The 24,345-nt window shown below is 44.6% G+C and overlaps 1 protein-coding gene across 3 annotated transcripts in view; it reads right to left on the reverse strand.

The window, feature by feature from the left end:
* Positions 1–10,293: 10,293 nt before the first annotated feature.
* LOC144599477 (uncharacterized) overlaps positions 10,294–24,345 on the reverse strand; it is a 97,845-nt gene continuing 83,793 nt past the window's right edge. For 2 of the 3 annotated variants that reach the window (XM_078410427.1, XM_078410429.1), the window contains 2 exons: positions 20,367–20,576; positions 10,294–11,615 (listed from right to left, as the gene is read on the reverse strand). In XM_078410427.1, coding sequence (XP_078266553.1) covers positions 11,411–11,615; positions 20,367–20,557 — 396 coding nt within the window. In that variant the 5' untranslated portion in view covers positions 20,558–20,576 and the 3' untranslated portion in view covers positions 10,294–11,410. The remainder of the gene's footprint in view (positions 11,616–20,366; positions 20,577–24,345) is intronic. The other variant, XM_078410430.1, reaches the window with a different exon arrangement.

Genomic DNA, 24,345 nt, shown 5'->3' on the forward strand with positions numbered 1-24,345 from the left:
ATCTCCCGGTGGCCCAGCACTTTAACTCCCCCTCCCATTCCCAGTCTGACCTCTCTGTCATGGGCCTCCTCCAGTGCCATAGTGAGGCCCGCCGGAAATTGGAGGAGCAGCACCTCATATTTCGCCTGGGCAGTTTGCAGCCCGGTGGTATGAACGTCGACTTCTCCAACTTCAGATAGCTCCTCTGTCCCTCCCTTCCCCTCCTCCTTCCCAGATCTCCCTCTATCTTCCTGTCTCCACCTATATCCTTCCTTTGTCCCACCCCCGACATCAGTCTGAAGAAGGGTCTCGACCCGAAACGTCACCCATTCCTTCTCTCCCGAGATGCTGCCTGACCTGCTGAGTTACTCCAGCATTTTGTGAATAAATCGATTTGTACCAGCATCTGCAGTTATTTTCTTAGGCATCGTACACATTTGGTCTTAAATTCTGTTCAGCAACTGTAACATTGTAATCGGTAGTGACGATATGTTAAGGCAATTATCATAGCGTCACAACTGTTTACAATGTATTTGGTATCGCTATCTTATTAGAGTGACCCGAATGGACTAAATTGTGAACAAAAGAAATTGACACAGAGGCATGTATCAATAACAAAATAGCAACATCAACAACAAGTTACAATTGGACATTGTATTTGGTGTATGACTGGATACCGTTAACTCAGTGGTAACCATCTATCTAGTTGCTTTTCTGAGCTCCAGAAGTGGGCCTTATCCTTTACAATGATAAGCCACGAGGCCCATTGTAAAGACTGGATCTTTCCTCTTACCCACTGTCACCGTTGTACCCCAAATTATCTCTTTTGACTCCTTTTTTTTTAAGGCCTTCAACTCAGAAGAATGATCTCAGTTTGTTCAGTCGCACTATTTTGTGTCCATGAAGTCATAGAGTCCTACAGCATGGAAGCAAGCTCTTCAGCCCAACTTGCCCACACCAACTAATATGTCCCATCTACACCAGTCCCACCTGCCTGCATTTGGCCCATATACCTCTAAACCTAACCTATCCATATACCTGTCTAAATGTTTCTTAAACGTTGCAATAGACCCTGCCTCACTACCTCCTCTGGCAGCTGTTGATGTTATTAAGACTATGCCTCTTGTCTTGTCTTGTTGATACTGCACCAACCGCCGCTGTTGGGCTATAAACGTGCAGTCCCTGCGGCTACCTCCTCCAGACGTGTCCACGGGTGAGCTGAGGCCTATTGTTCTGGCGGCCTGGCATCGTCGCGTCTTTGAGGTGATCCATGGGCTGGCCCACCTGCGTCTACTCTTCCAGCGCCTCAGTGACCATGACCTCATAATTAACCCTGGCAAGTGCCAATTTGGTCTTCGGGCCATCAACTTCCTGGGGCATCGGGTGACACGGCACAGCCGGACAGGGTTGAGGCAATCCGCCAGTTCCCACGGCCTGCTACGGTGCGTGGCCTCCGGGAGTTCTTAGGGATGGTCACATTTTACCACAGGTTCGTTCCGGCAGCTGCCAAACTTTTGCGGTCGCTTTTCCAGTTGCTGACGGGCAAGCAAGGGGGGGATACAGTGGGACGCTGAAGGGGCGAAGGAGGCCTTGGCTTGGGTGACTATGGAGGATGAAACCCGGGACCCAACGGTACGTCCTCAAGCACCAAGCCAGAGATCGCGGTGCGGTACGCCGGCATCTCATCATCCGCCAGCTGGGCCGCCGCCAAGGCGGAGTAATCTATTCCCGAGGCCGGGTTAAGCACAGCTGGCATTTCTCGGTGATGTGTTGGACGTCCGTTGTACACTCCGAAATAGCCACCAGCTGGCGCTGCTGACGGGCAGACCAAGGATCCAAAACCTTTGCGAAAGCAAACGTGAGGGACTTGTGGTCCGTGAATGCTACGAAGGAATGGCCCTCGAGGAAGTACCGGAAGTGCCGCATTGCGAGGTGTAATGCGAGCAACTCCCGGTCGAATGCACTGTAACGCTGCGGAGCGCTCAGGTGATGGCTAAAGAAAGCGAGAGGCCGCTAACGGCCGTTAACCGACTGTTCCAACACGCCGCACACCGCAGAGTCCGAGGCGTCCACGGTAAGGGCTGTGGCCGCGTCGGCTGACGGATGCACGAGCACAGTCACCCGGGCCAAGGCCTCCTTCACCCCTTCAAACCACCTCCCCCTTTGCTATGCCATTTTTTTAAAGCATCTAACTCAGTTTGCACTTAATTCTGTCGATTCAACAATTCTGTGAATTTCTAACATTGAACTTTCCCCCAGAACCTGTGCAGTCTCAATTTCTCTGTCTGTGTTGACTCTGTCAGACCTTCTCAGCATGCTTGTGGATGCTTGTAGTGTTTTTTGCAAACTCATGCTGCTAAACATGTTGCAGATTCTTCATCTTAAATGGCTGCACTTGAGTTTTGCGGTTAATCCTCTTGTTCTGAAACGGTCAAATCACTGTTAAAGTGGCATACTTGACTTGGGCTGCTCATTACAGATTGTCTCCACCCAAATAGCAATTGCCATAAATCAATGACTGTCGATAAATGAAAATTTAAAACCCACAGATGCTAGAACCTTGAAATGAGCAGAGAAAATGCAGAAAAATCCAATGGGCCAGTGAGCATTTGTGGAAAGGGAAACAGAGCTACCTGTTTCTATCCAAAGAATCTGCGGACTAAATATCTTTGATCCAAAATGTTAACTCTATTTCTCTTTCCACTGATACTATCTGACTGAAGTATCTGTGCAATAGATGCTGTCTGAAGAAGGGTCCGACCCTAAATGTCACCCATCCATGTTCTCCAGAGATGCTGCCTGGCCTGCTGAGTTACCCCCAGCACTTACATGCAAACTAGCACTTGTTGTTTCTCGTTTCTTCTATTTGACCCACTGAATGTTTCAGCATGTACTGTTGAAGAATGCCTTCAACTTACTTTTTATGTCTCACCAGATACATACCCTTTGTAAATATTGAAGAGTGTGAAATATTGATGCCTCAGATTTTTGTTTCAATACAGGCAACAAAAGGTTTCCCGCTTCCATCGGTATCCTTCACTCTGATTTTACATCTCACTACTTTTATCTCCTGATCTGACACCCTTTTGTCTCCTTTTCATCTCTAGTTTTGTCCATCCATCTGCCAATCAAACCCCCCCCCTCAACTGTATCCACCCTTCACTTTAGAGGCTTTATCCTATCACACCTCTTTACTCAGCTTTCTTTCCCCAATGCAATCCGCCTAAAGAAGGGTCCCAACCTGAAACGTCCCCTCCACATCTCCCTCCACACTTGAGTTACTCCAGCACTGCGTTTATGGATTGTTGGTTGAACCTTTTAGATTAGTGAACATAATTAAACACTGTATCACCAAACACATTGCAGATCAGACTTTAAGAGTGTTGGTTTTTTTTATACATTGAATTAAAACACATTGAATTAAAAAGATTATCATATACTGTCAGTATAAGAAGATAACTGCAGATGCTGGTACAAATCAAAGGTATTTATTCACAAAATGCTGGAGCAACTCAGCAGGTCAGGCAGCATCTCGGGAGAGAAGGAATGGGTGAAGGGTCAGTCTGAAGAAGGGTCTCGACCCGAAACGTCACCCATTCCTTCTCTCCCGAGATGCTGCCTGATCTGCTGAGTTACTCCAGCATTTTGTGAATCATATACTGTCAGTCTCTATTTGCCTTTCAGAAGGTGGTGATGAGCCACTTCTTTGAATTTCTACAGTTCTTAGAGCCATAGAGTCATACAGCTGGACACAAGCCCTTTAGCCTAACTTGCCCATGGTCACCAATATGTCCATCTACCCTAGTCCCACTTGCCTGTGTTTGGTCCATATCCCTCTAAATCTCTCCTCTCCATGCACCTGTCCAAATGTTTTTTAAACATTATTTTAGTATCTGCCTCAACTACCTCCTACAGCAGCTCATTCATATACCTACCACCGTGTGTAAAATTGCCCCTCAGGTTTCTATTAAATCTTTATCCCTCACCATAAACCTAAGTCCTCTGGTTCTTGATTCCTCTACTCTAGGTAAAAGACTGTGCATTTGCCCTATCTATTCCTCTCATGATGTTATACACCTCTATAAGATCACCCTTCATCCTCCTTCACTCCAAGCACTAAAGTCCTAGCCAGCTCAACTTCTCCCTACAATCGCACCCTTGATTCATGACGATGTCCTTGTAAATCTTCTCTGCACCCTTTCCAGCTTAACATCTTCCCTATAACATGGTGACCTTTTGGTGAAGATGCAAGCACAGTGCTGTTGGGCATGGATTTTCAGAATATGGACCCAGTGATAATGAAAGGCAGTGATATATCTTTAAGTCAGGATGTTGTGTGACTTGGAGAGGCACATGCAGGTACTGCAGGTGTTTCCATACACCTGGTGTGTGCCTTGGAGTGGAACATACCGGAGATGGAGTTCCCATGCACCTGCTATCCTTGTCCTCCTTGGTAGTCAGGGTCACAGGTTTTTCAAGAGCTGGCAGAGTAGTCAGGTACCATTACCATAATTTGTAGATATTTCACACTGTAACGACTCTAGGATTTAGGATTAGGTTTATTATTGTCACGTGTGCAGCATGCTATCCAATTAAAATCACATCCGATAATACTGTACAGAAATAGTCAAGCCAAATTCATGTACAATAGGAGGAGAACAGAATAAAGAGTAAGGCGGCTGTGTCAGAACAGATAGGGTGAATGCAGAGTATTTTACCCAGAGGAGGGAAATCAAGAACAAGAGGACACAGATTTATGGTGAGGGGGTGGAGGGGAGATTAACTGGAAATACCCAGTGGGTCTGGCAACATTGATACAAAAGGTAACAGTGAACATTTTGGGTCGAAGAAATAGAACCAGGAAAGAAAGGATATGAACTCCTGATAATTAGCCCAGACCACTAGATTATAACACAGTTATAACTCCAGTATTAAACAAGCACATCACCACTGAACATCACAAAAGAAAAACTATTTAACTACTCAAGGAAAAGTTTTTACTCATAATTTGTTACAGAGAAAGAAGTCTCATCACTATTTAGTGGTTTGATTAGTTTTCTAAGGAATAACTATCAGAGAAGTGAAGTACTGCTGATTCAAGCTATCTCTAATTATTTTTAATGTGTTTTTGGATATTCTGATCATTTTGCCTGTTTGTTGAAACAATGACGGTGCCAGCCTTAATGCATTGATGTTTCTAATATCAGACGTGGGGCAAGACAACAAATGTTCCCCTTGAAAAGTGGCAGTGAGAGGAAATCATAAAACTGCAGAGTAGGTGGGGAATTATCTCTAACTTTGCAAACTGAGTGCTCAACTAATTCTCTCTATAGTTTGCCAGGGTAGTTATCTACAGTTCACCTCTGCTCAGAACATGATTGGGAGAAATGCCTACATGAAGGAGAAGGGAGCTGAAGATAAGGCCCAGCCCCAGATAAAACAGAGTTAAGACCCAGTTTGGACAAATGTTTCCAAAAATTGTGACTGTCACTGGTTGCATCACTTAATTGCCACTAAAAGCAAGCCCTGAATTTTGATGTTTAGAATGCTCTTGTAGGCTGCCCCGTCCTTTTCCTTCCTCAGCTTTTGCTTTGAGAAATGTATACGGGTGCTGTCTGTATGGAGTTTGTATGTTCTCCCCATAACCGCGAGGGTTTTCCCCGGGTGCTCCGGTTTCCTCCCACACTCCAAAGATGTGCAGTTTTGTAGGCTAATTGGGTTCGGTAAAGATTATTAATTGTCCCTAGTTTGTAGGATAGTGCCAGTGTATGGAGATCACTGGTCGGCACAGACTCAATGGGCCAAAGGACCTGTTCTGCACTTTATCTCTAAACTAAACTTTATCTAATCCTTTATAATTTTCTGGTGCATGTCAGTTTGCACTCTCATAGTGAACTAACCACTGTTCTTCCCTCCCTTAACTTGTCCCAACAACCCCTCTGTATTTATTCATGGCCATCTAATTGACCTTACCATCTTTACATCCTTGCTGCTTTAGATCTCAGTACTGCTCACTTGTTACTCACATCTCCTTATTCCCTCCAACCTTCATTCTTTGATTTATTCACAAAATGCTGGAGTAACTCAGCAGGTCAGGCAGCATCTCAGGAGAGAAGGAATGGGTGACGTTTCGGGTCGAGACCCTTCTTCAGACTGATGTCGGGGGTGGGACAAAGGAAGGATATAGGTGGAGACAGGAAGATAGAGGGAGATCTGGGAAGGAGGAGGGGAAGGGAGGGACAGAGGAGCTATCTGAAGTTGGAGAAGTCGACGTTCATACCACCTGGCCGCAAACTGCCCAGGCGAAATATGAGGTGCTGCTCCTCCAATTTCCGGCGGGCCTCACTATGGCACTGGAGGAGGCCCATGACAGAGAGGTCAGACTGGGAATGGGAGGGGGAGTTAAAGTGCTGGGCCACCGGGAGATCAGTTGCGTTAATGCGGACCGAGCGCAGGTGTTCAGCGAAGCGATCGCCGAGCCTGCGCATGGTTTCGCCGATATAAATAAGTTGACATCTAGAGCAGCGGATGCAATAGATGAGGTTGGAGGAGGTGCAGGTGAACCTCTGTCTCACCTGGAAAGACTGTTTGGGTCCTTTGATGGAGTTGAGGGGGGAGGTAAAGGGACAGGTGTTGCATCTCGTGCGGTTGCAAGGGAAAGTGCCCGGGGTTAGGGTGGTTTGGGTAGGAAGGGACGAGTGGACCAGGGAGTTGCGGAGGGAACGGTCTCTGCGGAACGCAGAGAGGGGAGGGGATGGGAAGATATGGCCAGTGGTGGGGTCCTGTTGTAGGTGACGGAAATGTTGGTGGATGATATGTTGGATCCGCTGGCTGGTGGGGTGGAAGGTGAGAACGAGGGGGATCCTGTCCTTGTTGCGAGTGGGGGAACTAATCTTTTTCTAAAGTTTCTGCCAACAACCCTTTTAAAAGTGCAGGCCCTCAATTTCACATTCTCCCCAGTACATCCTTAATTAAATTCCACTCTGATTGTTCATCCCATTTTTCTTCCCTTTGCTGTTTGCGTAAAGCACACAAATGGTGCAGATTGTTGTCGGCCCTCTCCACTGCCATATTTTGGTAAGTTGAGGTTCTGTGACTTTACGTGGGTTAGGAGGTAGCTGATGGGGGCGACGGATGTGTTGTTTGTGCATTTGCACACTTTTTGTCACTAATATAGGACTTCTATGTGCTCTGCATGGATGACCTTGAGGTTCTCAATCTTGGAGTTTGAATTTAGCCTGAACACGGCAATGGAGCAGGCTGACGATTGTGGGACTGAATGTTGAAAGGACATGCAACTGGAAGCTCAAGATGACCATTGTGGATAGGACAAAGGTACTCTGCAAAATGGACGTCTAGTTCACGCTTGGTTTTTGCCAATATCGTGGAGGTTACATTGAGAGCACTGACTACTATTGATGAGTTTGGAGGAGTTGCACATGAATCTCTGCCTCACCCGGATGGGCTGAATAGATCCCTAGATGGTGTGGTTGTGACAGTGTTGATTGGGGTTGAAAGTTCTCGGGGACAGGGAGGGTTGAGCAAGGAGAGTCAGATAAAGTCGTCCTTGGGGAAAGAAGAAAAGGGGTGAGGGGAAAATGTCACTGGCAGAAATATGCTTGGTGATATGCTTGGTGCACAGGACAGAGGGATGAAAAGTGTAGACCAAAGGAACTCTGTGTTCTGGGCTGGGAAGGGAAGTGAGGGCCGATATCCAGGAAATTAAGCAAATTCAAATTAAGCAAATTAACTATGGTAGAACAGAAGGCACTTTTCCTAAAAATTGACATTTTAGAAGTCCTGGAACAGAAAGCATAATCTTGACAACAGATATAGTAGACATGGAGAAAGCATGAAAAAGGGAAGGCATCCTTATAGGAGGGAGGATGAGAGGAGATGTAGTCAAGGTAACTATGGAAGTCACTGGAATTGTAGTAAATATAGCTGGTTAGTTTGTCTCCTGCCATGGGGACAGAGATCCAGGAAAGGGAGAGAAGAGTCAGAGGATGGTCCAAGTGAGGGCAGGGAATTCACCCCTAGTCTACTCAGTCTCTCCTGATGTGGCAAACCAGGAACCAGTCTGTTTACCCACAAAACAAATAATAGCCTCCCTGTCCTGACTCGGAAAATCATCAAATATTAGTTGATTGAGAAATTTGGGTTTCCAAACATACATGAAGGGCCTGTTGGGAACACTGATGAATGTATTCCATCAATTCACAGATATCAAACATAGAAAATAGGTGCAGGAGGAGGCCATTCGGTCCTTCGAGCCAGCACCAATGATCATCACTGCCAATCATTCTCAGACATTCAATATACAGTTGTAGGCTCAAAGAATTACACAAAATGATTCAATTTACACCATATCTCATATAGGAACTAGGCCAGCATCAGGTACAAACCATACATTTTTGGGGTCTGCTAATATTCTCTTGGAGTTATGATTTTTCTGAAAACTAGCTAGAAAATTGAAAGGCAATAATATTTAGCAAGCTGTTCAATTATTTTGAAATGTGATTTTAGCTTGCAATTGGTCTATATTGAGCACAACAGAGTAATTTAGCTGCACATACAGCCCAGTTCTTGTGTGTGTCTTTGTTTCTCTTCACTGTAATATCTTGATTAACTCAGAAGGGATGAACTCTATTCTGGAAGCTTAAATACAAAGCCCAAATTGATAGGTTTCTGGGTGTTAAAGGAAATAAAGAGATATGGGTTTTTTGGCAGAAAAATGGAACCGAGATGACAATTCATCAAGATTATGGCTGATCTACTATTTTAAGTGTTTTTTCCCCCACATTTATTAATAAACTCCATTCCATCAGACCAAGAGGATTGACTTCAGAACCACCCACCATGGTGTACATCATCAGCCCAGTCTGACTGTGACTGAGCCCATAAAATCACTGACTGTCCTCTCAAATTAACTAGAATGCGACACAGCTCAAGGGCAATTCAATATGTGGAATTAAATAAGGGAGAGCTGTCAAGTCAAATGGAGTTTATTGCCAGATGCATAGATATGGTGAGATACCGTTATATTGTTAAACTCTGCTTGCAGCAGCATCACATAAACACACACAACCCACAAATTGTGCATAAATTACGTTTTACAAGAGATTGAAAAGAAAATTAAACTGCTCAAAAACAAGACATCAGTAGAAAACAAGTTCATGGTATTGCAAAAGGCAATCTGTAGTGCTCCGTTACTGGCGTAGGATTAGGGTTGTGTAGCTTGGTTCAAGAACCTGATGGTTGTAGGAAAGTAGCTGTTCCTGAACATGGTGGTGTGGGGCTTTTGTCCAACGGTAGCAGCAAGAAAACAACGTGGCCCAGGTGGTGGGGATCCTGGATGATAGATGCTACCTTCTTGAGGTATCACCTCACGCGGATGCTTTTGATGGAGGGGAAGGCTATGGCCATGATGGACTAAGCTGAGTCGTCCACTTGCTGCAGCCTCCTCTTATGTTTCTGTGGATTGGAATTGCCATACCAGGCATGATACTTTCCACAGTGCATCTGGAGAAGCTTGTTAGCTTATCTAGAGACATGCCAAATCTCTTGCAACATCTATGGAAGTAGAGGTGCTGGCGTGCCTCCTTCCTGATTATGTCAACGTGCCAGGCCCAGGACAGGACTACTGCTAATTCTGACGCTGCTAACCAACCAGTGAAATTGGTACGTGGTCTCCAGACATCCTATTGCTCTCTTGTTTATTATATTGTTTGGAGTGTACCATGTTACATATTCTGTTGTGCTGCTGCAAGTAAAAAAATCATTGTTCTATCTGGGACATATGACAATAAAACACTCTTGACTTTCTTGAAGTCAGCAATAGTTCTTGTTGATGTTGCACGAGGGGTTGTTGTTGTTGTGGCACTGCTCGATTAGATGTTCCAGGTCTCTTGTATGCTGACTCATCACCACAAAGGAGAGGACGAGTCAGTGGATAGAGTCCAAAGACTATGCAATGATTCAAACTGAGCACCCACAAGGTACCAGATTTGGCAGAGTGCAGGAATCTCAGAGAGTTGCAGAGCTAGAGAATTGGCGAGAGCCAATGGTGTGATTATGAAAATAAGGATAAACATCTTAAAATCAATGTTGGAGGACTTGTCTCAGTCCAGCTCAGTGTCTATAGGCAACCGGGTGAACAGAACTACACATAATGTCAAAAATGGCATGTAGCACTTAACATAAGTTACTATTTGAGAAGCAAAGATCAGGAGAATGCAGTACACAAAGAGAGGAAGTCAAACATGCAAATCATTTAATTATATAACTTTTATTTATTTTAAACACTACATACAAATTATTTGGTATTTTATCAGGACCAAATTAGATTTGATTGCACTTGAAGAATACAACAGAAACATTCAGAAAATCTTTTCAATTAAAGTTCAGGACACATCCCTTAAAAGGAATAATTTTGCAGGAGTTGTTCATTTTTTAAATTTGACGTGACCAAAGTAAAATCAGGAGAAGTATCATGTTGTGGATGAATATGAATTGATTTTGGCAGATCATCATACTAAAGTGATACTATTATCTACATTTCAGTACAGTTGCAATTGTGTGAATGCTTGCATCCACTGGGTTGGAAAACAGCCACATGTAAAAGCTCGGTCATGAAACCCCACCAAAAGCCGGCCAGAGAGGCGGATAACTTTCCATCAGTTTCAGACTGCAGATCAGCTCATCTAGAACAATACAGATAGCAGCTAAGTGACCATCTGTAATCCAGACTCTTTCACCTTTATAGTTGATGGAGCAAGGGTAGAGAAAGGCAGTCAAGTAGAATGAACTGAAATTGTTTGCAGAGAAGCCATGTTTCTGTTCACTGTATGAAGATGCAGTGTTCATTGATAGAAGATGAATGCCATGCTTACAGCAGGACACTATTCAACATTGTCTCATGATTACTGCAAATATTTAAAGCGCCAATTTCAACATGCTTAAATTTGGTCTTTTACATATCATTCGGTTCAAATAAATATCATTATCATTAATTATTGGCAGTTTTTGGAAATAGCTTAGCAGTTGATTATAGGTGGAGATTAATTTCTAATGTTTCATTTGTAGCATGTTACAATGTCTAATTTTCTCATGTATTTCCAACTTTGAATTCTTTGAAGGACTCCCACGTATAGTCAAACAAATTTGCAGTCGATGCTGACACCTAGCCATCCTTACTGATACATAGTTGAATTAAAATAAAAAGTTATGCCATGCTGAAGTGTCGTTAAAAACAATCATAAAAGTATATATTGCACTTTTTTTTCCTCATATTTGTCAGCAATTTGCCTACCTAAATCATGTTGCGGTTATTAATGATTACATTTCAAAGAGCTGCCAGACCAGCTAAAGCTTCAGGAGTATACATATATATTGCAAATATACAAACTGGGCTGCCAGTGAATCTACACTTTCACCATTCAATAGACCCAGGTGGTGAAGTCAGTTCGACAAAATCTTCATTGTAATTTACTGGCACTGACAGCACTATGTGGACCTTGAAGTCAGTTTCATTCAGTTCCTTAAATTCGTCCAATTTGCTTTTCAGCTCTGATCGATCTTTCACAGCCTTTGCTCTCTCCTGTCCATCAGATGATTTGTGGCAAAAATATAAAGCCCTGCAGAAAGCAGAAAAATTGTTACACTTCCTTCAGTTAGACTGTGTCCTGTTGTAGATAAAAAGGCCCTTTATTTGCTTCCTTATGGAGATGGACAATAATTATTGTCCTGGTAACAGTTAATTTCATTCCAGCTGCAAGCCTGTTATGTTATCTTCTGGCACATCACTTAGACATTTAATTCTGAAAATACTGAAACTATGCACAGCAATCTGTAGTAAACATTTAGTTCCATACAGCATGGAATTCGCAACTAAAACAAAAAAATATAATATGTTAGAAGGAACTGCAGATACTGGTTTATACCACAGATAGGCACAAAATGCTGGAGTAACTCAGTGGGTCAGGCAGCATCTTTGGAGAAACGGAATAGGTGATGTTTCGGGTCGGAACCCTTCTTCAGACTCAATATAATATAATACAAAAATTATAATACTTTTTTACACTTATCAGATATCATTGCATCAATGTGCTGTGACAAAAAAAAAAGAAATCGACATATAATGGATAAATTCTGCTATCCTAATCTGGTTTTAATCTTACAGCAATGGAGTTGACTTCTGACCACGCTCTGAAATGGCCTAGGAAGGGACAATTAGGGGTAAATGCTTGCGAGCCATGAACATTCACATCTTGTGAATAAATGAAGGATTATTTCGTAGTTATTAAACTTTAGGATGACAGTGCCCCATTAAAAGGAGTAGAACATTTAAGAGTTTTTAGTCAGAGGAGTATGATTTTTTGCAGCTTTCTACCCTGATGAACTGTTAAGAATATTCAACTAGGATTGACTGTTTTATTTAGATTTGGGTATCAGGCAGGAAAGTAGATTAGATATGAATCATCTGTCATCTTTGTGTCTGAGGGGCAGTGATGTTCACTCTTGTTTCAAGTTCTTACATCTGTGTAATGTAAAATTGATTCATGTTAATTTGTTGAAATATCAGACAGTAATTTAAAGCTTTGTGGAAAACCCTGCCTGCAATTTGTTGATTTCTATAGCCCAATTCCCCTTGCAATGATGTTGTTATTTCAGCGGCTTTATCAGGAGTACAATAAGATAGATACTCAGAGAAGAGAGGGAGATCATTGTAATTCTGTGTGGACCCTGGATAGGAGATTGAGTGCAAAACTCACACACACTGTTCCTGAAATGCATTACAGGCTATTTTAACTTCTGAGCATTTAAATTGCGCATCCTGGAAGGAACTCAGAGGGAGGATTGTGTGGCATAATTATTTACCTGATGGGAGGGCAGGGCGGGGTAGGGGGAAGTGTTGGCTCAGTCAGTCTCCCATTAAGGAAGTAGAAACAAGGAACTGCAAGAAAATAACTGCAGATGTTGGTTCAAATGAAGGTAGACACAAAATGCTGGAGTAACTCAGTGGGTCAGGCAGCATCTCAGGAGAGAAGGAATGGGTGACGTTGCAGGTCGAGACCCTTCTTCAGTCTGAAGTAACTCAGCAGGTCAGGTAGCATCTCAGGAGAGAAGGAATGGGTGACGTTTCGGGTCGAGAAATGCTACCCATTCCTTCTCTCCTGAGATGCTGCCTGACCCGTTGAGTTACTCCAGCATTTTGTGTGGACCAACAAGGAACTGCAGATGCTGGTTTACACAAAAGGACACGGAGTGATGGAGTAACTCAACAGGACATGCAGCATGTGACCTGCGTGGGTTTTCTCCGAGATCTTCGGTTTCCTCCCACACTCCAAAGACGTACAGGTATGTAGGTTAATTGGCTGGGTAAATGTAAAAATTGTCCCTAGTGGGTGTAGGATAGTGTTAATGTACGGGGATCGCTGGGCGGCACGGACTTGGAGGGCCGAAAAGGCCTGTTTCCGGCTGTATATATATGATGATGATGATCTCTAGAGAACACGGATAGGAGACGTTTCTGGATGGGGCCCTTCTTCAGATTCTCACCGTTGCACTACTCCTCATACCCCTCTCAGCCCCCAGCAACCCCCCCACAGTACCCCTCCTGAGCTTCCCGCCACCTCTCTGAGCCCAGCCCTCACCACAGTTTTATTTTCATGTTACCCCCTGAGATTTCTCTTTCAGATGCAGAACTGTTGGTCCTCAAGAGGCCTTAGCTTTGCCCCTCTACACCCCCACCTCAACGAATTCCAGGCCCGCCATGGTTTACAGCTCCATTTCCTCACCTACATCTTCAGGCCTTTTTCGATGGAATGGAGTCCTCGCCTCCCATTGATGACCTCTTCCGATTCTGACATTCCCCCTCCCTTTGGACCCCTCCTCACCCCTACTGGCCTTCTACCATATCTGGACCTTTTATAAAATATTAATCTGAAGTGGGGTCCTGACCCAAAACGTCACCTCTCCATGTTCTCTGGAGATGCTGCCTGATCCATTGACTTACTGCAGCACGTGCAATCAGGAAGGACAGCGATGGCAATAGCTACATCTCATCCTACCATTGCTTGATGCTGAATAAAAGTAAAGGATTTTCAGTTGTTGAAGGGTGGTCATAGGGCAAATAGCAGGGAAATCAAGTTAGAAATATAATGTGCTCTCTGTTCAGCACTAGGCCAGAGATCCAAGTCAGGACTGATGGTCAAGTTAACCAACTGCTATTAAATGTTACATTGGCTTCTGTGGTGGTTAATACAATTAAAGAAATTAACTTGAGTTTTCACCACTGATGGACTGATTTAGGTTGAGTGGTTAAAATGTATTTCTAAGTTCCCTATCTAGCCTTAAACTTATACTGCCTCGGCAAGGCCACCAGCATAATCAAGGACGAGTTGCACCCTGCCAATCACTCCCTTTTCTCCCCTCTCCCATCGGGCAAAGGGTATAGAAGTGTGAAAACGTACGGCTCCATATTCAGAGACTGTTTCTTCCCAGCTGTTATCAAGCAACCGAACCATCCTACCAACAACTAGAGTAGTTTTGCACTACTACCTAACTAATTGGAGACCCTTGGACTATCTTCAGGCTTTAGTGGCTTTATCTTGCACAGAACATGATTCACGTTATTCCCTTTATCATGTATATGCAAATTTTGGATGTCTCGATTGTAATCATGTATTATCTTTCCGCTGACCGGTATGCTTTTGAATTGAATTGTATATCTGATTGTTGCATGTGACAAGTCACAGTGAAATTTTTTTTTTTAGATTTAGATTTAGAGATACAGCGCGGAAACAGGCCCTTCGGCCCACCGAGTCCGTGCCGCCCAGCGATCCCCGCACATTAACACTATTCTACACACACTAGGGACAATTTTTACATTTGCCCAGTCAATTAACCTACATACTGCACGTCTTTGGAGTGTGGGAGGAAACTGAAGATCTCGGAGAAAACCCACGCAGGTCACGGGGAGAACGTACAAACTCCGTACAGACGGCGCCCGTAGTCGGGATCGAACCTGAGTCTCCGGCGCTGCATTCGCTGTAAGGCAGCAACTCTACCGCTGCGCCACCGTGCTTCTTTGCTTGCATACCCAAGGTATGGAAATAGTCGCCCATAAAGGGCGCTAACAAAGTCACAAATTCCCTACCCCCACCCCGTGCCAGACACCCACCGCATGCTCTGTAAAAAACTCATCTCCTTTAAACTTTCCCCAACTCACCTTAAAGCTATGCCCTCTAATCTTTAAATCTTTAGAGATAAAGCACAGAAACAGTCCCTTCGGCCCACCGTGTCCGTGCCGACTTGCGTTCACACTGTACACTAGCACTATCCTACACAATAGGGACAATTCACCATTTTACCAAAGCCAATTAATCTGCACGTCTTTGCAGTGTGGGAGGAAACCGGAGCACCCGGAGAGAACCGACGTGGTCACAGGGAGAACATATAAAATCCATACAGACAGAACCCGTAGTCAGGATCGAGCCTGTGTCTCTGGCACTGTAAGGCAGCAACTCTACTGCTACACCATGGTGCTGTTGTCTTTGACATTATCACCCTGGGACAAAGGTTCTGACTGTCTACCGTATCTATGTCTCTCATAAGAGAGATATACCGATCAGGCTACCCATCAGTCTCCAATATTCAGAGAAAACAACCCAGGTTTGTCCAACCTCTCCTGACAGCCCTCTTAATACCCTCTAATGAATACAGCATTCTGGTACTGATTTATTGATTAAAAATTGGTTCCATTAATTAACCTCTTAAAAACTTGGAATGAAATTGAAACAAAAGAATGGTTCTTACTGCAGATAAGAAAATGGGAAATGGATCATAAGTGGAGTGTGAGGACCCGAAACATCATCCTTTTTCTCTGGAGATGCTGCCTGACTTGCTGAATTACTTCAGCACTTTGTGTCTATAACTGGAACAATGTTGTGCAACCTTGTTTATTCGTGCACAAACACTCTCAAATTCTCAAGGGAATACCTTGCTCTCATGTCATCCATTTTACAAGTACAAGGAGCCACTGGATATTTTGATCATTAAATTGAGGCAGCTTCTCTCTCTTCCCGATACCCACTGAGCTCCACATATGCTACTCCTCCTGCTTTTGTCCCAAAAGCAACTTTCTCCAAAAAAAGACAAGAGTGCCTGAGTAACTCAGCGGGTCAGGCAGCACATTTGGACAGCATGGATAAATGATGTTTCGTGTTGGGAGCCTTCTTCAGATCTGCAACGTCACCACACGTCCATGTTCTGCAGAGAGGCTGCCTGACCGGCTGAGGTACTCCAGCACTTTGTAAATCAACATCTAAAGTTCCTAGCATCTTTTTCCAGTTGTTTACCTCCTGCCTTCCCTTTTGTCCTTGTTAATATACAGTACATTCAGAAAGTATTCAACCCCTTCACTTTTTCCACATTTTGCTACATTACAGCCTTATTTTAAAATAGATGAAATTCTTTTTTTTTAAATCATAAATCTACGCACAATACCCCATAATAAAAAAGTGAAAACAGGTGTTTAGAAATTTCTGCAAAGTAATTAAAAAGAAATAACGAAAATATCACATTTACATAAGTATTCAGACCCTTTACTCAGTACTTTGTCGAGGCTCCTTTGGCAGCGATTACAGCCTCAAGTCTTCTCGGGTATGAAGTTACAAGCTTGGCCCACCTGTATTTGGGTAATTTCTCCCATTCTTCTCTGCAAAACCTCTCAAGCTCTGTCAGGTTGGATGGGGAGCGTCGATGCACAGCTATTTTCAGGTCCCTCCAGAGATGTTCAAGTCAAGTCAAGTCAAGTCAATTTATTTGTATAGCACATTTAAAAACAACCCACGTTGACCAAAGTGCTGCACATCTGACTAGGAAAAAAAAGAAACATACAGTGGCAGGCAGCCAAACACAACGGCGCGGCCATCTTGAACAAAATGTTAATTCAATCACCCACAGTCCAACAACAAAAGCATTAAATAAGCATCAAAATTACACCCCCAAAAAACCCCCAAAAACACAGTCCAACAATAAAAGCACTAAACAGGCACCCAAATTACCCAACCCCAAAAACACAGTCCAACAATAAAAGCATTAAATAGGCATTCAAATCACACAACCCCAAAACCCCCGTCCAACAATAAAAGCGCTAAACAGGCATTCAAATTACACAACCCCAAAAAACCCCCAAAAACACAGTCCAACAATAAAAGCATCAAACAGGCACTCAAACCACCCAACCCCAAAAACACACAAAAAAAAGAAACATCCATCAAAGAAACATCCATCACAGTGAGTCTCCTCCAGTCCTCTCCTCACTGTGATGGAAGGCCACAATGTCTTTCCCTTCTCCCGCTGTCCTCGCCCGCAGTCAGGTTGTTGTGGTTGCAGGCCGCACCGGACGGTCCACAGCGGGCCAAGCCCAAGGCGCGTCGTGTCGCAGCCGCTCCCGTAGCCTCCGAAGACGGCCGGCTCCGCCGATGATAAGTCCGATCCGGGGCGGGCGAACACGCTGCTGCTGCCGCTGTTGCTGCATGTCGGGGCGGTCGTGGCTCCCGACATTGAAGCCCCCGCCCAGCAGAGAAATATCCCGCGGCATATCTTAGGCCGCGCCGGACGGTGAAATGTCCGCGACCCAAGCCCCGCGATCCGGGGCGGGCGAACCCGCTGCCGGAGCTTCCGATGTCGGCATCCACGCGGCCCGAGCCTAAGGCGAGTCGCAGCCGCTCCCGCAGCCTCCGAAGACGGCCGGCTCCGGTGGTGGTAAGTCCGATCCGCGGGCTCTGCGAACCAGAGCCCTGGAGGCCGCCAGCTCCAGGAGTTGGGCCGATGGTAGGCCGCAGCAGGAACGGAGACACGGCCCAGAAAACAAAGGTCGGGTCTCCGTTCGGAAGGGACACATATTTACAATGTTACAGTTTCCCCCTCCCCCCCACATACACACATAGTACACAAACACAAAAACACCACATCACAACTACAATTAAGACAAAAAAAAAAATCGGGTTCAAGTCCGGGCTCTGGCTGGGCCACTCAAGGACATTCACAGACTTGTCACGAAGCCACTCCTGCGTTGTCTTGGCTGTGTGCTTAGGGTCGTTGTCCTGTTGGAAGGTGAACCTCCGCCCCAGTCTGAGGTCCAGAACGCTCTGGAGCAGGTTTTCATCAAGGATCTCTCTGAACTTTGCTCCGTTCATCTTTCCCTCGATCCTAACTAGTCTCCCAGTTCCTGCTGCTGAAAAACATCCCCACAGCATGATGCTGCCACCACCATGCTTCACCGTAGGTATGGTATTGGCCAGGTGATGAGCGGTGCCGCTTGGCATTCGGGCCAAATAGTTCAGTCTTGGTTTCATCAGACCAGAGAATCTTGTTTCTCATGGTATGAGAGTCCTTTAGGCAAACTCCAAGCGGGCTGTCATGTGTCTCTTACTGAGGAGTGGCTTCTGTCTGGCCACTCTACCATAAAGACCTGATTGGTGGAGTCCTGCAGATATAGTTGTCCTTCTAGAAGGTTCTCCCATCTTCACAGAGGAACTCTGGAGCTCTGGGTTCTTGATCACCTCCCTGACCAAGGCCCTTCTCCCCCAATTGCTCAGTTTGGCCGGGCGGCCAGCTCCATGAAGAGTCCTGGTGGATCCAACGTTCTTCCATTTAAGAATGATGGAGGCCACTGTGCTCTTCGGGACCTGCAACGCTGCAGAAATTGTTTTCTGGCCTTCCCCAGATCTGTGCCTTGACACAATCCTGTCTCGGAGGTCTACGGACAATTCCTTCGTCTTCATGGCTTGGATTTTGCCCTGACATGCACTGTCAACTGTGAGACCTTATATAGACAGGTGTATGCCTTTCCAAATCATGTCCAATTGATTAAATTTACCTCTGGTGGACTCCAATCAAGTTGTAGAAACATCTCAAGGATAATTAATCAATCGAAACATAATGACCATAATGAACATGAGCTTAATTTTGAGTGTCATAGCAAAGGGTCTGAATACTTATGTAAATGTGATATTTCAGTTATTTCTTTTTAATTACTTTGCAAACATTTCTAAACAACTATTTTCGCTTCTTCATTCTGGGTAATTGTGCGTAGATTGATGATAAAAAAATGAATTGAATCCATTTTAAAATAAGGCTGTAATGTAGCAAAATGTGGAAAAAGTGAATGGGTCTGAATACTTTCTGAATGTACTGTATCTATTAAATTAATCACATCTCCTGTCTTCTTTGTCCTTCATCTTGAGCAGTTCCAGAATTGAGGATGACTTGCTTCCATTCTAATTTTAGGGTTTTCAAGGCCGCAAATTAGGTCAATATTGGAACTGGAGACTTCCCCCACAGATGAGCAAGAGGTGACTGATGGGGCGGGAGGATGAGCAGTTTATGGAGTGATGCACTGCCTTCGCTTGCTGTGAGTAGAATTAGGCCATTCGGCCCATCAAGTCTGCTCCGCCAATCAATCATTGCTGATCTATCTTTCCCTCTCAACCCCATTCTCCTGCCTTCTCCCCAGAACCCGACACCCTTACGAATCACTGCTGGTCTAGAGAAATTAGCTTATATCCCATCACAGCAGCTAATATCCCATCCCATCAACTAAATACAGACCAAAAAAGCTGTGTCCACAAAGGGTGATACAAATCCTCTAGTTTGTTGCTTCTGAGGGAAGGAAATCGGACTTCCCAGTCCAGTGCATTAGTAACCTGATACAGCAATGTGGATGACTGTTAACAGTTTGTCCTCATTGCCAATCATTAGTATTTAGGGATGGGAGATAAATGCTGGACTTACTAGCAAAGCGACCTGCATGAATAAAGTATTGTTAATGTAATACATTTGTTATCGCCAATCTTCTCCTTAGAAAAACCCTATCCTTCTACCCTTGCAAACTGAACTGAACTCTACCGGCACGGTAGCGCAGCGGTAGAGTTGCTGCTTTACAGCGAATGCAGCGCCGGAGACTCAGGTTCGATCCTGACTACGGGTGCTGCACTGTAAGGAGTTTGTACGTTCTCCCCGTGACCTGCGTGGGTTTTCTCCGAGATCTTCGGTTTCCTCCCACACTCCAAAGACGTACAGGTATGTAGGTTAATTGGCTGGGTAAATGTAAAAAAATTGTCCCTAGTGGGTGTAGGATAGTGTTAATGTACGGGGATCGCTGGGCGGCACGGACTTGGTGGGCCGAAAAGGCCTGTTTCCGGCTGTATATATATATGATATGATGATATTATCAAAAAAACTAAGTTTTCGCCTGATGAACCTCAATTTTTATCAAGCTGTCGAAGTCAGTAATAGTCAGGTTGAGCCTGTGACAGTACAGACTCTTCAGGCTTGGATAAACATTTACTGGCAATTACTCCAAATGATTCATGTACCTGAACCCGGTATTTGCGTAGCTGACCTTCTGCCATCCACGCTCCTGAAGAAAAGGTTTTATTACATTTTTATGAATGTCTTTTGGAGCTCCACCGGGAGTGGCCACATACATGTAAAACAAGTTGCTGTCTTCACCGTGCGCCTGAGAGGACTTGATTTCATCCATTATTTCCTGAGTGCTGACATCCATGTTGGCGGATCAAATTATTCTGGAAATAAATGCAACAGTTAACTTTCTGTTTCGGAGAATGCGAGTCATAAGATGCCAGATTTTTAGCCTTTATCAAAATAACATTTTTCACATGAATTTTAAATAAGATCTGTTCGGGAAACTAACATATTTTTGACTGCACACATTCTTACAGCAAAATATTTCTTTTTAAAATGACAATTCTGATCCAATTCTTCATAGTCATAGTGTAATGGAGTTATACAGTGCGGAAACAGGGCCTTCAGCCCAACGTGCACACGCCGACCAACATGCCTCAACTACACTAGTCCAACCTGCCTGCGTTTGTCCCATATCCCTCCAAACTTCTCCCATCCATGTACCTGTCCAAATTCTTTTATAAATGTTGTGATAGTACCGGTCTCAACGACCTCCTCCAGCAGCTCGTTCCATATACCTGCGAAACTTTGTGTAAAAAAGTCGCCCCTCAGGTTCCTATTAAATCTTTCCCCCCTCACCTTAAACCTATGTCCTCTCATTCTTGATTCCCCTACTCTGGGTAAAAGACTCTGTTCATTTACCCTATCTAGTCCTCTATAAGATCACCTCTCCTCCTGCACTCCAAGGAAAAAGTTCCAGCCTGCTCAACCTCTCCATTTTGCTCCGGCCCTGTGTCATGGCAACATTCTCTCAAGTCTTCTCTGCACATTTGTTTCTTTTGTCAGGTTATAAATTTATAATCTAACTGATTTTGAAATGGTGCAAGAATAAGGATACAGGACACATTTTGAAGACAGCAGGATCTTCACAATCAAGGAAGTTATACTAATGTTTTTCAAATCTCTGAGTAAGCAGTACTAGACACAATATTTCAAGAAAAATAATGTCTTGCAGGGGATACAGAGGAGGTTTACAAGGATGATGGCAGGTTTGAGGAAACTTAGTTATGTGGAGAAATGGGTAAAGTTGAGATTTTGTACAGAAAAAGCCACATGTGTTAAGGCAAGATGTATTGAGGCATTCAGAATTGTACGAAGGGTCAGCTATTTCCTCTGAAAAATGGATACAAAATAATCAGAAGAGTTAGTGTAGAAATTTCTCCCTACTATGTTGGAAAGTATGGAACATTCCTGGAAAATGGTGGTGGAATCCAATTCTATATATTTTTTTAACTTCCAAACGTGCTTGAGAAGACAAAATTGAAGAGTTTGGGGCTGTGGGAGAAGGAATGGGAATAAAATGGGTCAAAATGGAATAGCTTGTTGAAAAGTCAGTTCAGGTGTAATGAACCAACTAGCTTCCTCCTGCACCATAAAATTCAATGACTCAGTACTTTCCTTCAACATTTAAAATAAACGTTTGTGTCGGTGCAACTGTGGATTTCTATAAAATTCATTATTTGTCTTCTAGTGCTCCAGAGAGGAAAAGCAAGGGGCCTGCCGTAGGGTCTCCTCTGGGTGCTTCAGTTCCCTTCCACATCCTGAAGCTGTGCTGGTATATTCATTGGCCTCTGTACATTACCTAGCATGGGTAAATGGCAAAAGAATCAAACGGTTGTTAATGGCCATGAAAGAAAGAATAAGTTTCAGGGGTATAGGGAAATAAGAAGGGAGTCATTTCTTTGCCGGGATGTGATGGGCTGAATGGCTTTCTGCTGCGTCATAATATGAATCCGGTCAACCTTAGTTGTGATTTATACTCTTCAAATGAATTCCCTACGGGAGAGAATATCAGACTATCATCTCAATTCTGGTCATTGGTTTAAATTGTGACCCATTGCATCTGGCACTCTAGAAAGATGAAACAGTCTCTCGGCATTTACTCTGTGACACACAGTGTTCTGTGTGATGACTTTTCATTCTTCTAATCTCTCCAATAAAGTCTTAGACCATTCAATTTCACAACGTTATCTCCTCACCCCAAAATTAATCTATTGAATCTTATTACATCATCGCCAGGGAAGGCATAACTTTGGAGACTTGATTTGTGTAGAAGTGTCTCAAATCCCTCTGAACAACAACATAGTTTTAAGGCGTGAGGGAAAATTTTAAAGGAGATATGTGAGGCAATTTTTTTTACACAGATAGTGGTGGGTGCCTGGAATGCACTGCCATGGATAGTGGTAGTGACATTTAAGACTTTTGGATAGGCACAATAATATGCAGGGAATGGAGGGATATGGATTATGTGCAGCCAGTTGAGATTAGTTTAACTTGCCATCACTTATGGCATGGACATTGAGAGGCAAAGGGACTGTTCTGTGCTGCACTGTTCCATATACCTCACCATTATATATATATATATCCTCTTCAGATCGTTCACCTTGTTGTGGTGAAGAGGCTTGCGTGCCCCCATGGTTCCGAAAGGATGCCGTCGGAAGCACTAGCTTCTGGTAGGGCCACTCGTGGCAGTAAGGTCAAGAATGAGGGTCCAGACTAAGAACGATCCAACGTACAAGACCTCAACGGCGGACCAGGCGGACAAAGTTATCTTGAACTCAACGGCTGTGAAGGCGGATGAAGGCTGCAACAGATCTACCAGCTCCAATCGTCTTGGTTCCCATGCAATTGGAATTAGTTGATTGATTTTGTGAAGGACGACCGCATGCTTCTTGGAGTGCAACATCAAGTACTCAATCTATATTATATTCCATCCACCCCATATTTCATACAACAATAGACAATAGACAATAGGTGCAGGAGTAGGCCATTCGGCCCTTCAAGCCAGCACCGCCATTCAATGTGATCATGGCTGATCATTCTCAATCAGTACCCCGTTCCTGCCTTCTCCCCATACCCCCTGACTCCGCTATCCTTAAGAGCTCTATCTAGCTCTCTCTTGAATGCATTCAGTGAATTGGCCTCCACTGCCTTCTGAGGCAGAGAATTCCACAGATTCACAACTCTCTGACTGAAAAAGTGTTTCCTCATCTCCGTTCTAAATGGCCTACTGTAGGGACATACGGATTGGCGGGTGGGTCTCGAACCCTCGGTTGGGCTAACGGGTCACGTAGTGCGGGAGCGCGAGGTATAGGAGTGTCTGGCGCCAAACTAGAGAGATTAGATTATATTAGCTAGTTAAGTAGTGTGTGTCCAAAGTAAGTGCGTTGCGTTTTGTCACGGTTTTTACCAAGAATAAAGCCTTTTGATAACATCGCTCGATTTGGACTCACTACATTGGTGACCCCGAACGTAAGATCTGAAGCGAACACGCAGAATGTCACAGGTGGGAGCGAGCGCGGGCGAGGTTCACCTACCGCCGTTCTGGGCCCATCAGCCGCACCTGTGGTTTGTGCAGGCGGAATCCCAGTTCCATCTTAAGGGGGTGGAGGAAGACCAGGAGAAGTTCCACCACCTGGTGAGCTGTCTGCAGTCGGAGGTGGCTGCGCGGGTCAGTCAATACCTGACCAGTCCACCCCAAACGGAGCAGTACGTGGGGCTCAAGAGGCTCCTACTGAGGACTTTTGGCTGGAGCCAGAACCAGCGGGCTCTGAAGCTCCTCCATTTACCAGAGCTGGGGCAGCGGCTACCGTCGGAGTTGATGACCGAGATGCTGACCTTGGTGGGCGACCATCAGCCGTGCATGGTTTTCGAAGCGGCTTTTCGGGAGAAACTACCCCGGGACGTCAGGTTAGTGTTGGCCGACGTCTCGTTTGAAGATCCGGTAGCGTTCGCCGAGAAAGCTGACGCGCTCGTCAGGGAGCGGCACACCCGAGGCGACTCGGTTAATCGGGTCTCGAGGCCCAGCGGCAGTGGGTGGAGCGGCCGAGAGAGCGATGCATCGGCCGCTATTTCGCAGTCAGCCCGCCA

Source organism: Rhinoraja longicauda, chromosome 13 (genome assembly GCF_053455715.1).
Source record: "Rhinoraja longicauda isolate Sanriku21f chromosome 13, sRhiLon1.1, whole genome shotgun sequence".
Taxonomy (NCBI): Eukaryota; Metazoa; Chordata; class Chondrichthyes; order Rajiformes; family Arhynchobatidae; genus Rhinoraja; species Rhinoraja longicauda.